The 14,255-nt window shown below is 35.5% G+C and overlaps 1 protein-coding gene across 1 annotated transcript in view; it reads left to right on the top strand.

Annotated features, from left to right (window-relative positions):
- The window catches only part of Gca (grancalcin), a 28,864-nt gene extending 19,833 nt beyond the window's left edge, over positions 1-9,031 (top strand). The window contains exons 4-8 of the mRNA XM_059260553.1: positions 2,640-2,683; positions 2,952-3,099; positions 6,302-6,415; positions 6,719-6,777; positions 7,589-9,031. Coding sequence (XP_059116536.1) covers positions 2,640-2,683; positions 2,952-3,099; positions 6,302-6,415; positions 6,719-6,777; positions 7,589-7,615 — 392 coding nt within the window. The 3' untranslated portion in view covers positions 7,616-9,031. The remainder of the gene's footprint in view (positions 1-2,639; positions 2,684-2,951; positions 3,100-6,301; positions 6,416-6,718; positions 6,778-7,588) is intronic.
- The last annotated feature ends 5,224 nt before the right edge of the window (positions 9,032-14,255 follow it).

A 14,255-nucleotide genomic window follows, 5' to 3' on the forward strand; every position in this document is an offset into this window, starting at 1 on the left:
AATATATATTTATTGTTTTTCTCTTTTCCTCTAGGAGTTTAAGCCTTCCCCAAACAAACAAACAAACAAACAAAATCTGTCCACTGCAGTGGCTTGTGAGGAAGAAGTAAAATCTGCAAGAGTCTGTCTGTCCACTCTATTAAAAACATTTAATCTTTAAATACCTAGTCCTATCCTATGGTCAAAGATATGCTTATTTGTTGATTTAATTTTTTTTTTTTTTTTTTTTTTTTTTGAGATAGGGTTTCTCTGTGTAGCTTTGCGCCTTTTCCTGGATCTCGCTCTGTAGACCAGGCTGGCCTCGAACTCACAAAGATCCACTTGCCTCTGCCTCCCGAGTTGATTTAATTTTTAATTTTTTGCTTTAATCTGGTTAGACTATCCTACTTCCTAAATGTGAACCAAGTTAAATTGAAAAAAAAGATGGCATACTACAGTTTTTTTTTTCTTTTTTTTTTTTTTTTTTTTGGTTTTTTTCGAGACAGGGTTTCTCTGTGTAGCTTTGCGCCTTTCCTGGGACTCACTTGGTAGTCCAGGCTGGCCTCGAACTCACAGAGATCCGCCTGGCTCTGCCTCCCGAGTGCTGGGATTAAAGGCGTGCGCCACCACCACCCAGCCAGATTTTTTTTCATGTAGTTTTTTTTATGGAGGAACATTAGGCCCCAGTATTGGTGGTCCTACCTACTACCTTTATGAACTTAGAAAACCATTTGTGTTGGCTCAGATTTCTTTATTTGTAAAAGTAGAACTGTTGTACATTTGATACATTTGTGTTAAATCATGTAATCCACTGTAATGGTTAGTCTTCATCACAAACTTGACTGGATTTGGGGTCACCTAGGACACACATCACCCCGTGAGTTTATCAGGGCATTTATATAGAAAGACTTACCCTGAGTGTGTATGATACCACCTCAGGGCCAGAGTCGGAACAAAAAGGAGAAAAGGAGAAAGCATTCATTTCTCTTTGCTTCTGACTGTAGATAAAATGTAAGCAGCCACAACATGCTCCATTCTTTGGGTATTTTGTACAACAGTGACAAAGAAATACACCCACACTTCTGTACCAGTGAGCACTCACAGAGGGTCTGTTGAGTGCCGTTCCTAGAACACCATAACCAACCACCCCAGCACTGACACCATCCAGAGCAGCTAAAGAACATCAGCTTTTGTTCTTAGCCGAAGATTCTACAATTTTTCTTTAGGTATTTTGAAATTTATCTCATTGAACTGGTTTTAAAGGATTTCAAAATGTTATCAAGCAAGCAGTATAAAATAAAATGAATCTAAATTATTTATTCACTCTTTAATACCAAGGAGCTAAAAGAATCTTGTAAGCTTACCTGAATTTTGCTAGCTTACTCCTATTTTAGATAAATCAGCCCAACTGTAACTGTAATAAAGTTTGGGAAAACTGAACTTTTTTCTAGTGACTTCATTGTAAATAAATATGGAAATGTTAATATTTCTAGCAACCCAATTATTTTTAATTATTCCTTTTATTTATAATATAATTACATATGTTCCAGCTTCTCTTTTCTCCCTCCAAGCCTTCCCATGTACCCCATCCTTGTTCTGTCTTTCAAGTCCTTGGCCTTTGTTTTTCATTAATTGTGTTACATGTGTATATATATATATATATATATATATATATATATATATAATCTTAAATACATAAATATACCCTTCTCAGTCTGTATAATGTTGCGTGTGTGTATGTTTTCAGGGCTGACCATTTGTACTGGCTAACCATCTGATGTGTTCTTCCCATGGGAAGACTGTTCCTTCTGCTCTCTGCATTCTCAGTTGTCTGTAGTTCAGCCCAGGTATCATTGCGGAAAAATGGGGGCAAGTTAGTAGGAGCCAGAGGACCAGGGAGTTTGCTGTGAGACTGTCTCTCCAAGGAATGCCAGACACTCCCTCCAGAACACCTCTCCTAAGACTGCTTGTGTTCATCTTCCTTTCTCCCCTTTCTTAAAAGGAAACATTGCATCAGTTCTGAGGCTCATGCTTCTCAGCAGATATCTTTAAGCCGTCACATGGTTCACCTATACCCCCAATCTCTTTTCACCTTGAGTCTCTCCTAGTAAAGTAGAGTTCAAGTCGAGGAAGTGTTGCACTTTCTTTTCTGCTCTATCACTCCAGGGATGTTCATTGGTCTAATGTGTAACATGTAAGAATTTCTGATTTGACCCTTCTTTGCCTTTCTTATATCCTCTTACATTACCCCTCACATGGTCTCTAAGTCCTGAACATTTTCTGACTTCTGAGTACATAGCAGATATCCAGGTAAACCTCCCTCTCTTTGTCTCTGGTGATTTGAAGACTGAAACTGGCTTTCTACCAGACTCCTGGCAAAGCCAGTGCCTGTAAAGTGTTCATCACAGTAACTTTAGGCTACTCCATAACTGCTTACCTGGTTACTGACTTCAGTAAGTGTGAGTAGTTTGGAGACAGTCATTTTTAGATATTTTATTTTTGTTATTCTAAATGCTTAACAGCCAATAAATATGTATTGATTATAGTGATTTTACATTGTTTGTAATTTTAAAATATTTTTGAAAGTGAAGAATATCCTAATGTTACATAGATTAAAACAGAGAAGAGTCTAATATTTAAATACTAAATATGTTTTTCAGCCTTCAGTCTGGAAACCTGCAGAATTATGATTGCCATGTTGGATGTATCCTTGAATAAAAATAGAAAATACCAAAATATAGAGTTATTGCTTTCTTAACGTTAAACCAGTTGTTAATTTTAGATCTAACTGTATTTTGTAAAATCCTGTTTAAAGTCTACATAGTTTCATTCTCACATAGAAATCTATTCTTAGACTGGGTCTTGCTAGCTAACTACACAAGAATATGTTCTTTTTGGTTAGTAATTTGGGGTATAGGATCAGATAAATTCTCTCAGCTACCAAAACTTATTTTTGTTAATAAAACTGTTAGAGAGACTATACAGGAAAAATGGGATTCAACGAATTCAAGGAGCTGTGGGCAGCTCTTAGTGCCTGGAAGCAGAACTTCATGACAATTGATCAAGACCAAAGTGGTACTGTAGAACATCATGAGCTGAGTCAAGCCATCACTCTAATGGGTAAGACTATTAACATCCTTTAGAATCCAGGAGAATCATCTGTACTCATTGACCAAGCTATGGATTTTTTTTTATATTTATAAAGATTTGTTTATTATTTTTTATGAGCTTGAATGTTTGCTGCAAGTATGTGTGTGTACCATGTGTGTGCCTGTTTCTCTAGGAACCCAGAAGAGTGTGTTAGATTCCCTGGAACTGGAGTTACACAAGGTTGTGAGCTACCATGTGCATGCTAGTAACCGAACCTAGTTCCTTTTGCAAGAGCAGAAAGTGTTCTTAACCACTGAGTGATCTTTTCAGCTTACAAATTATGAATCTTGGTTGTTTTAATTTGCTAAGTAGTAAAGAACTGTTTTCTGTTAGTGTGTCCCTTAACTTAGGCTCACAGTTGTAAGTAAATCCTGATCAAAGACACTAACACAATCATTATTATTGTTATTTCTTCACTTTGTGTGTTGTAGTGTTGAAGACTGAATCTTCAGTCTTGCATATCTGAGACCATCATTGTACCACTGAGCCCTATCTCCAGTCCATAAATTTGTCTGAGGTTTCTTACAAAGACAATCATTCATTCATTCTGAATTCCCTGAGTATAATTATCATCCCTAATGTCAGCACCCACCACGTGCATTCCACTGTTTTGTAACTTGGTGGATGCTTTAATTATTCATAACAGGCTTATCTCAGTCAATCACATGTGTCTATACTGGAGTCTAGCTTTTCAAACAGAAAAAATAATTTGTTTTGTTTTCCGTCTTTGTTCTTACACAGTATAGAACACACAAGGCAGGTACGGAAAACCTCAAAGTGGGAAGATGGCATTTCAGATGAGTTTAAAAGATGTAACTATTTTCATTGTGCTTCTTATAGGCTAAGGTTCTTGGTTCTCTTGCAGAGTGGTAATACGCGATGATGCTTAATTTGCTAGCGGGTAACACAGTGGCACTTTTCCATCTTTTATTCCCCCTTTCTTCTCTCTCTCTCTCTCTCTTTATTTTTTAGACAGATTTTTCACACTGCTCACTCTATAACCCAGGCTGATCTGGAACTTACTGTGCAGCCCAGGCCTGCCTCAGCTTCACTGAGACCCTTCTGCCTTGGTCTTCTGAGTTATAAGCGTGAGCCATCCTTTACGTAGTTTTGCCTAGTTTTAAGTAGTTTTCTTGAGTCTCTTCTCTTGTAATTTTATGCATAGTTATTTATAAACAAATGTATATACATGAAAATTACCTGTTTGAAAATTAAAATGTGAGCCCAAGGCACACAGGCTTAAATTATATGTCAAAGAGCTCAAACTAGTGATTTTTTTCCAATTAGTTGTATAAATAGACATTTTATTTTTATATCTAGGGAAAATCCTGGCCATATAAACATGTTTAACTGTAGATACATAATAATAATTGATTTAACTTGACTTTTAACAGTGTAATTAGAAAACAGTGGTTTATTTTTTTTTCAAAAAGTGAAAAAGTTGAAAGGGTTCAGGCAAGCCTCGGTGAAGAAGAAAAGATTGTTCTGGATGGGGCCTGCAAGAAGGTGGGTCAAGTGGGTCAAGCTGGGTGGCCTGAATTTGATTCCCACACGGTAGAAGGAGAGCGCTGACTCCTGCCAAGTTGTCTTCTGACCTGCAGACAATTGTCGTGTGTGCCCCTGAAACTGTAATCAAAGGTTTAAGTTACTCAGTAGCATTCAAACTTAACACCTTCAGATATCTTTAAAGTCATTCAAGTCATGGGAAAGTTTTAGGAATTATATTCATACCACAAGTAGATCACAACTCACTAGAAGGATGCTTAAATGCACTTTTACATAGTTGTGTTAGTTTGTGTGTTTTGGTATGGCTCTTACTCTAAGCATGTTTTCTGGGATACACACATGCACAATCTCACATATATATGTATCATATATACATATATATATATATCATATGTGAATCTTATATAGATGATTCATTTTGTTTTGTAGTGTTGGGGATCAAACTAGGCAAGTGCCTTGGCTTTGGCCCCTAGCCCTATGGGTCATATTTTATTATAACTATAGGTGGAGTTTTTCCTTCGGGTACTGATTTTTATCTTTGGCTGGATTGGTATCATTTTTTTTCTAAATCTACTGATTCATTAATATGTAGACCATAGTGCATCATTTTCCTGAGTTATAGGTACACGTCTCATTAAATAATTAGGATCATGCTTGGAGTGTAGCAAATAGAATCAAAGTTCTGCTTCTATTGTTTTATATTCATTCTTTTTAAACATCTCGTTTTTCAGATAAAATATTTTCAAATGAAAGCAATCAAGCAGTCATAGGTAGAACTTAAAACTGACTCAAAGCACTTAAAATGGGAAGTGCACGATCAGAAACTGTACATAGAGGGGTACACACTCAGCAGTGTTAGTAACAATGGGGCTTGAAGAAGGAACTAATGCAGTAATAAATATGCATGAGGAATAGAAAAACTTACAGAAGAAATAACATCTTCTTGTTTCTACTACTTTTAAGCAGGTTGATTTTCAGATATTCTTTAGAAAATAAAACCAGACAGAAATACAGCATTCGAAAGATAACCAAGATTAATAATGATCCTTCCTTTGGTACTCTTTAAGAACTGCAATATCGAAATGTTAAAACCCCTACCAAACACCCCCAGGAGTAATTTCAAAATTATATATATTTGGCTTTTCAAGATGGGGTTTCTCTGTGTAACCCTGGCTGTCCTGGAACTCTCTCTGTAGACCAGGCTGGCCTCTAACTCAGAACTCAGATATCTGCCTGCCTCTGCCTCCCTAGTGCTAGGATTAAAGGAATGTGCTACCATTGCCTGGCATAAAAATATGTTTTAAATGCCAGAGAAGATAGTTGTTTTCTTCCTTTAGAATTGCTTTTGTTACAAAGTTAGAATTATGTCAGCTATTTACACTTGGTGGAATTATTAATGGGTTTGTTGTCTTACCATTTTCATATTAATTTAATGTATTTCTAAATTATACTTTTGAAGGCTTTTGTTCAGTGGTAGAGTCCTTGCCTCTTTCCCATGTATAAGCACTTATAGTCAATCATCAGTCCTGCCAAAAATAAATAGGATATATTTTGTGCAGAAAGAATTTTGAAAGTTAATCTATTTCATGACTTTATTAATAGCAATGTTTTGGTATTTTATGGCGCTTAACACTGAAGGTTCTAATGTGTCAGTCTTCTTCCTTAGGGTATAGGTTGAGTCCTCAGACATTAGCTGCTATTGTTAAACGCTACAGCAAGAATGGCAGAATTTTCTTCGATGACTATGTTGCCTGCTGCGTGAAGCTTCGTGCCCTGACAGGTATTCGGAATTTAAAAGTAGATTCAATTTATGTGGCCATTTTTCTTCAATAGTGTCTTTGTTTCTTTCAGCAAATTGTGTTTTCTTTATTCACTATGATATCTAAATAGTCTTAAGGATTTGAAATATGAATGTTGACAGAGAAGCGTTGAAAGCTCAGAGTTTTAGAAAATTTTCATATTTAAATTTCTTAGAATGTTAAGACACTTAAGATACAGTCAGACCTAGTACCAGGAGACATTCAGTATTGGGAATTAATGGGTTTCCAATTATAATTCTAAAACATAATTTTTGTGTGTAAAGATTTCTTTAGGCGAAGAGATCACTTGCAGCAAGGGATTGTGAACTTCATGTATGAGGATGTAAGTATTCTGAATTCACTGTAACATTTGTACTTTGTTGTTGGTTATTGAAAAAATTAAGTGATGGGACCAGCAAGGTAGCTTAGCATTTGTCACCAATCGGATAGCCTGAGTTCTAGTGCCAGGACCCATGTGGTAGAAAGAGAAAACATTCTCCTGAAAGTTGTCCTTTGAGTTCCACGTATGCTTTATGACATGAGGTCTTGATCATGTATGCATGTGCACGTGCACGTGCGCCCCCCGCCCCAATAAATTAATTGGCAAATATATAAATGCAATAAAAGTTGAAAGACATTAACTGACCCAAAGCACAAACACTGAAAATAATATATTGGGTGGCTACATTATTTTCTACATTTCTTAGTAATACTAATATAAGGTTAATATTGGTATACTGTAAAATTGCATGACTTGTGTTTGGTAGTTGATTTCTCCAATATTTTAATGGTAAACATTAACTTATGATTATCTTTTCCTAAGAGAGGGATTCCTAATATTTTCAGTGACAAAATATGAAGCTGCTACTTTTTCAGTTCAAATACACTCTCCGTGTACCCAATTCCAGTGGTTTCTAGATTGAAGCTAATTGTTTTCATATGTGCTTTGGTGCTTTAGAGGTTTTGTCTTGGATTTGTTATATTTCTTACTAGAAGGTATGGGGTAGACAATACTTTGTTGATACATATGAGTTTGAATTATAAGTCTTAAACAGTTCCTTTTTCTTACAGTAAAAGTTCTCATGGAATATAGTTAATTTAAACAAATAAAAACCATTTGTTGTTGCCATGTGATAATACTCCTCGTGTCTTAGTTTCTGCAGGGCACTATGACAGTTTGAAAGCCTAGCATTCAAAAGGTGAAGAAATACTGAAGAATTCTTCTGCTTCGCTGAAACAGACTGGACTACCTAAATATTAAAAGTTCGAAGAACTTTTTCCTCTCCCTTCCTGTTCAAGTCCCTATCGCCATTTCTGTTATTTAACCTTAAAGCACAGTTCAATGCAATAACTTTTTTAGTTGGGATACATTATTTTTGGAAAAGTTATGATATTGCAGATATATGGACACTGTCTTGAAGTGTTGCTAATGATATGTAGCTAATTGATATCCGCACATCTGAGCCTTGGTTTTTAACAATAATAGTGTATAAGAATGTAGTCACATGACAGATTGTCTACAAAGCCAAATAACAAAAGTCTAGATAAAACTTTTATATTATCTAAAGGCTACAAGTTATACTTCTGATTTTGTTCATGCCTGTGGGTGTTTCTGGGAATGAGTCAGTCATAGGGGACATCTGCCCTTTTTGCTGTCTTTGGCTTTTGATTACACCATCAGAGAACATAACCTCCTGTTCTTGGCTTATGAATAAGAAAACTTTAGTTCCTAAAACTTTATCCAAATTTGGGTCTGTCAGCCTATGGTAGTAGGTATTGTTTTACCTTTTTTATTTCATTGTTTATTTTTTTTACAATATATTTTATTATTTTCCTTTTTATAAAATCTCTGTTTTTGTTTAGCTTTGTTTTGTGAGACGAGATTTTAACTACATAGCCCAGCAGCACACCCATCTCACAGTCCTCCTGCCTCCCCCCACCCCCCATTGTGTGCAGAGATTCCAGGCTTGCACACCTGTGCCCACCTAAAAGTTTTAACATGAAGATACCTTTCTCTTTCATTAGTGATGGTGTAGATAAGCTGAAATGTCATCTTTCTCTAAATCAAGCACTTTTGGAGGACACATTTCAGTGAAGTGTCAGCTTTCACTCACGCTTGTTCTTTCTCATTCTTTAAACCCAGGTGCCACTCCTAGCTGTTGGCCACAGTTTATAAAATTAAAACAAAAATCATGTGATCTGCTACTGTTCAGAAGTTCTCTGTTGGATCGATAACACCTGTGTGTGTGTGTGTGTGTGTGTGTGTGTGTGTGTGTGTGTGTGTGTATACCGAGAAGTGTTTTGATTTTTTTTCCTTTGTGGACTCTCTTAGCAGCATTTCTGGTGAAATTTTCTATAGTGATTTCAAGTACTCACCAGGTTCCTTGCACTGAGTTCTCTGATATAAGATGTTAGAGGGAATTGAGGAGTTTCTAACGTGGAAAACACCCTGTCTTTATTAATGAAGATCTGATAGACCACTGAACTTTCATGTATTTTAACTGAACATATATTTAGTTGAAGAAAAATGCAAATAGATATAATTTTAGTTTAGCTGTTGACCAAATTGAATATTTTTAAAGAAAACGCCATTTTTTTTTTTTTAGAATGGGCAAACCTCTTTTATAAATACAGAAATCTTACAAACAGCTTTTACTTGAAAAGATCCTGGAAAAGAAGTGATGTCTAGTCATTTTGATATTGATTACTCTATAGTTTGCTATCAAATCCATTTTGTCAGTTTTATAAGACTTGGCTGATGAATACTCCATACACACTGTCCTCTGAATATTTGTTTCATGACCACATATTTGATAACCTGAAAGAGTATTTACTGAACCATTGAATGTACAGAATCTGAAGCTGTTGTAGGAAAAAGAAGCCACATTATGATATTATAAATTATTGAGTAATGAACACTCTTGATGTATAAGTGCTTTTATTTATACAGTAAACATGTTTCCATGTCATTTTGAGAATTTTTTAATAAACATTCAAATAGCTTGCTGTAAAGTTTTGTATCATACAAAATTTGTTACATATATACTGTTATGAGATGCGTCGGTTCAAACAACAGTGCATTAATTAATTCAGCTGTTATCTAAAAGATTGCCAAATGATTAAATGTCAGGTGTACTTCTAGTTTGAGTGGCAGTTTACACATTTTAAATTACATCAAGGGAAAATCGATACTGTGGGAATCTTGATTTGGTCCACTTTGTATTTTAAGGACTGTGCTCATTAACCTACTTGAGGCATGCATCAGAAAAAGAAAGTAACAAATATATATTCAAGTTATATATTTATTTCCAGAAAAGACATTTACCCTGGAAGAAAGTAGAATTTATCAAGGTAGTTTAAACTCTGTGCAATTAAAAAAATAACAAATTAATTTGTGATATTTCTTTAATTAAAATATACAAATCAAGTTCACTTGTACTCTTATGATATTACTAATTGGGCAAACAAAATAAATACTATTTATGAGAAATGTGCTTTTTTTTTTAATGTCCTTTATCTTTGACAAACTAAAGTGGATATGTTTTGTCCTGTTTTGTTAACAGCTTTCTATAAATTTGATAGGGGTATGTTTTTGAAAATCTATAAATTGAACCCATTGCTCAGAATCCCAGACTGCTTTCAGTTAGCACGTCCTTTGCTTAAAAGTGTAAAACACAACCGTGGCTCTTTTATTACTTTGGTACTTGCTTGAAAAGATTCCATTTGTTTTTTTGAATGGAATCATTTATGTAGTGGGTTAAGCTTCCTCATATAAATGCCTAAGACTAAGGTATCATCTAAAATATGTCTGGAGAGTATTGTATACTATTGAAGGATACAAATGCAAATGTTTAGACCGTCTGTGAGGTGGTGAATGCAGACAGTATTTTAAAGGAATACCGGTCTTATTATTTCTCAATTAGAACAAGATCAAGACATCTCTCCATATACTAAATTAAAATTTCCTTGTAATTTAGAACACTGAGAAGGAAACTTTCTAGCAAAACACTTGGAGAACTTGGGGAACCCTTCAGACTCAAGACTTGTCTGTCATTTGAATGCTAGGAAATCCATGCTTTGAATCCTTCTTGTTGTGTTTCCTTCTACTTATTTTTAAAGAATTTTTTCCCATCTTACAACAAAAAAAGCATATGTTCTTATCAGTCCCTTTATCCAAGTAGCTTCATAATACATAGTGCAGTATGTTAAAACCCAGGCTTGCTTCTGCCAGTCCGAACGTATAGTGAGTAGACATACAGAGTGCTTCTGTCTCACTACCATGCACCACAATTAGAAAATATACAGCCAGGGGGTTTGCCCATGTGCTGGTCTTGTTGTCGGGTGTGCCCCTTCATTAACATCAAGAAGTTATAGAGCATCATTCAATAGCTATATGGAGAGATGTGTGAACCAGGAATGGTAGATTTCCAATTCTGATATATTGGGGGTTGGAGTTTAACCTTTTCTCTAAGCATAAACATCTAAATATATAGACACATGCATATAACCATTTCGATTTAATTGTCTGTATTGCTTATTTAGTTGTCTTATTTTTCTGTGATTACTGAAATTGCAAAAGATAACCTGAACAGTGTTCTAGAAATATACTAATTAAAGACTCGTGTTATTTTGTAAATTATAGGCCATTTAAAAATGACTTTAGGATTTACTGGACTTTTAGATGCATATTTAATTTCTTACAGTTGTGTAAATGCAGGACCCTCAAGTATGTCTTAGGATAAGAGATAATATGTTATGGAACGTTGCCAGGTATTTTGCCGTCTATACTTTGACTCTGATCTCACAATCGGTTTCACTTACAGAGGGCAATGTAATATTTCCTGCTGTCTGTAATAACTTTGGTTTTACATTTATCTCATGGGGCCATATGCTCTTGGCTTCTTAAATTTTAAAAAGGAAGCATGAGGAATCTATGTCACTACACAGACAATGCCACCTTTAGTGCATGCTGTGTCAGCGCCGACAAATCTTGTTGAAAAGTGTCTTTGAAGATAGTGCGAATTTTCTTACGTGACACCCAAGCAACCAGGGGAGAAATTAAGCCTGTCTGAAACTTCAGCGAGAGGAAATAATAGCTGCATACTTCCATTCTTGAACGAAAAGATGAGCCAAGCTCTCATTATGAATGAGCCATTTTGAATGTACGTTAAAGGCCATTTATCCTTCAGAAAACTGTAGTGAACAATAAACATTTCAGCTATTTACTACCATGGTTCTGATGGGGCAAAGTAAAATGTTTTTTTTGAGTCCTTTAAGTTCAGAGTTAATGCTTTCACCACGCAGCCCAGCTTGCTGGTGGTCTACTGGAACTCGGTGACACCATAGCACTGTTACAATGACATGAATTTTGAATTGGTCAGCACCACCATGCCTACATCTAGTACTGTACTTAATAAAACATTGGAATTTGTTGGCTTTGCTATTAAAAGTACACTAGCTAGCTAATAAGATTTACTTTCTTTTCCCCCAAAATAAATTCTTTTACAAATTCTTGAGTTTTTCATGTATAAATAGATGAGAAATTATGTTTCATTCTTAAATTAGGTATATATACTATATTTTCAATACAACTTGTATAGTTCTTTCAGCTACCAAAATTTTGCAACCATTTTTACACGAAATTTACATTTTTCTTATGTACAGTTATTTGCAGAAGGTTATTGCAAAACTAGCTGTGCAAATAGATTACACTGTCAACACCACATACCAATCTTCGAGGAAAATATTGGCTAAAAAATAAATATTTCTGCACAGAATATTTCAAAAGCATTGTGATTCCATGCTACATTATGTGCATAAAGACTATGAAGTAGTATGTGTTTGGTCGATTGTTTCATTTAGTTTAAAGCATTCCAGAGTTCTGTGTAACGGTGTGAATGAGCTTCCGGATATCAGATGACTGACATTTTCAAGTGATCACACACATTCTTTTCTGAAATACATTATTCATTGACTGGCAAGCCTTCCGGGATAATCTATTTTCTCATCAGAATTATGAAATGAAAATTTCAGCTATAAAGAGGCCATGTGCCTTTCATTAAAGTCAGTGGGAGCCTAGGAGTAAAGTAGAGATTTCTTGATATTTTTGTTGTGTTTTGTGCCATTGGGAGAAGGGTGCCAGGTCATTTCATTGCTACTGTAACTCTGTAAGCATTTGAGGAGATTGTGGGAAGAGCTCATCACAACTTTACTGATCCTTCACTTTTCCTTCTAATTAGGGATAGGGAATGTGGTGTGGACTTTTTTTTTATTTATTCACATACAATATAAATAAAAATGAAAACTGATACAGTTAAAATGCTCACAGTTTTGGTTATTCACAATTGTGAGTTTAAATTGCGTCATAACATACCAGAAGTCTAAAGAATGTGAGTTAAACATATAAAGCTTTGAAATTACAGGTACCCCAAATTATTTCACATCTTTAAAATTATGTTAACTAATGGGAGTCACAGATGACATGAATACAGTTCAGGAATTAATCTAAGTTTTGACATTAATTTAAAAAGAATAGCCATGTTCACATTTCTACGTCTCATAATAAAAGGATTTAATTGGGAGCACTATTGCAATAGTTCTTGCTGTGCATGTTTAAAAGTTTGATCATAGCTGATAAAATGATGGACCGTATCAATTGAGTATATAGTTTTTGAATACATTCCATTTCTATGAATATTTTTATACTCATTTATAGTTATAACATGGTAGTTTAAAAGAACTTCCAATTAGTAATCTCTCAACTTTCATGTACTAGTCAACAAAATAATCCTTGTGGTAGTTTCTTTTCTTACTGTCAAATGTCAGTCTGTGTCTTCTATGAATTTTGTTTTTCTGTACTTGTCATTAAAACAAAGTGTATTTTAATGAAAGAGACTATAATGACATCCTAAGCATGGGTGGACCTTGCTTAGTCATGGTGCCTAATATTTTATAAAGCATTGGAAATATATCCCATTAGTTTTTAAAAGGCTAACACCACTTCAAGAAGGGACACAAGTAAACAGATCTGAAAGAGAACATTTGGGGAATCAGGGAGAGAAGGGGCAAAGATCTCAAACTGAGAAAACATCTGTATGGTGGATGCCTCACTCTACAGGTGTTGGCTGAACACCTGGGTGCTAATGTAGAAGAGGTGGCCCCAACACAAACACTGTCTCCTGTTAACAAACTCATCATTGGCAGGGGCACCGAAACCACTTTGTAGAATTCTGTTTACAGACTGAGTGTCAGTGTGGAGAGTTGGGTGGAGGAAAAAATGATGGAACATGTTTTCACATGATCATCAGTGTCATTATGCCACTGCCTGAACACCGCTTTGTGGTGATATGCAAACCACAGAACGGATTTGCTTCTTTACCTGGAGCATGGCTTCTGCACACTTCCACGTGGATATTTCAGAGAGCTATTTCAGAAAATCGCTTGTATTTACATGATTTTGGATACTGAGGATCACTTTGGGTCTCCCCCCCCCCCCCCCCCCCGCACCCATACATGGAATAGGTAGGATTTGATTTCGGCTTTACCACACCAAGCCTTTCCACAATTTTCAGCATTCCTGACCGAGAACTCGGCTGTCTGCCATCTGTTGGATGCACGTGTGCGGTGAGGGAAAGGAGTTGGGTGCCTGAAAAGTGCCGTCATCCCTGTGAAGTTCTGGGGTTTGTAAAAACAGCAATTGTGTTTACTTTCAAAATTTAATTGTATTTTGTAAATAGTTTCAAATACCCATCTGGGAACTCTATCATGTCCAAGGAGACACTGCACAGTGCACTAGCTTTTATAGAATCCACCTTTATAGAA

The sequence above is a fragment of the Peromyscus eremicus genome, chromosome 4, assembly GCF_949786415.1.
Source record: "Peromyscus eremicus chromosome 4, PerEre_H2_v1, whole genome shotgun sequence".
Lineage (NCBI taxonomy): Eukaryota > Metazoa > Chordata > Mammalia > Rodentia > Cricetidae > Peromyscus > Peromyscus eremicus.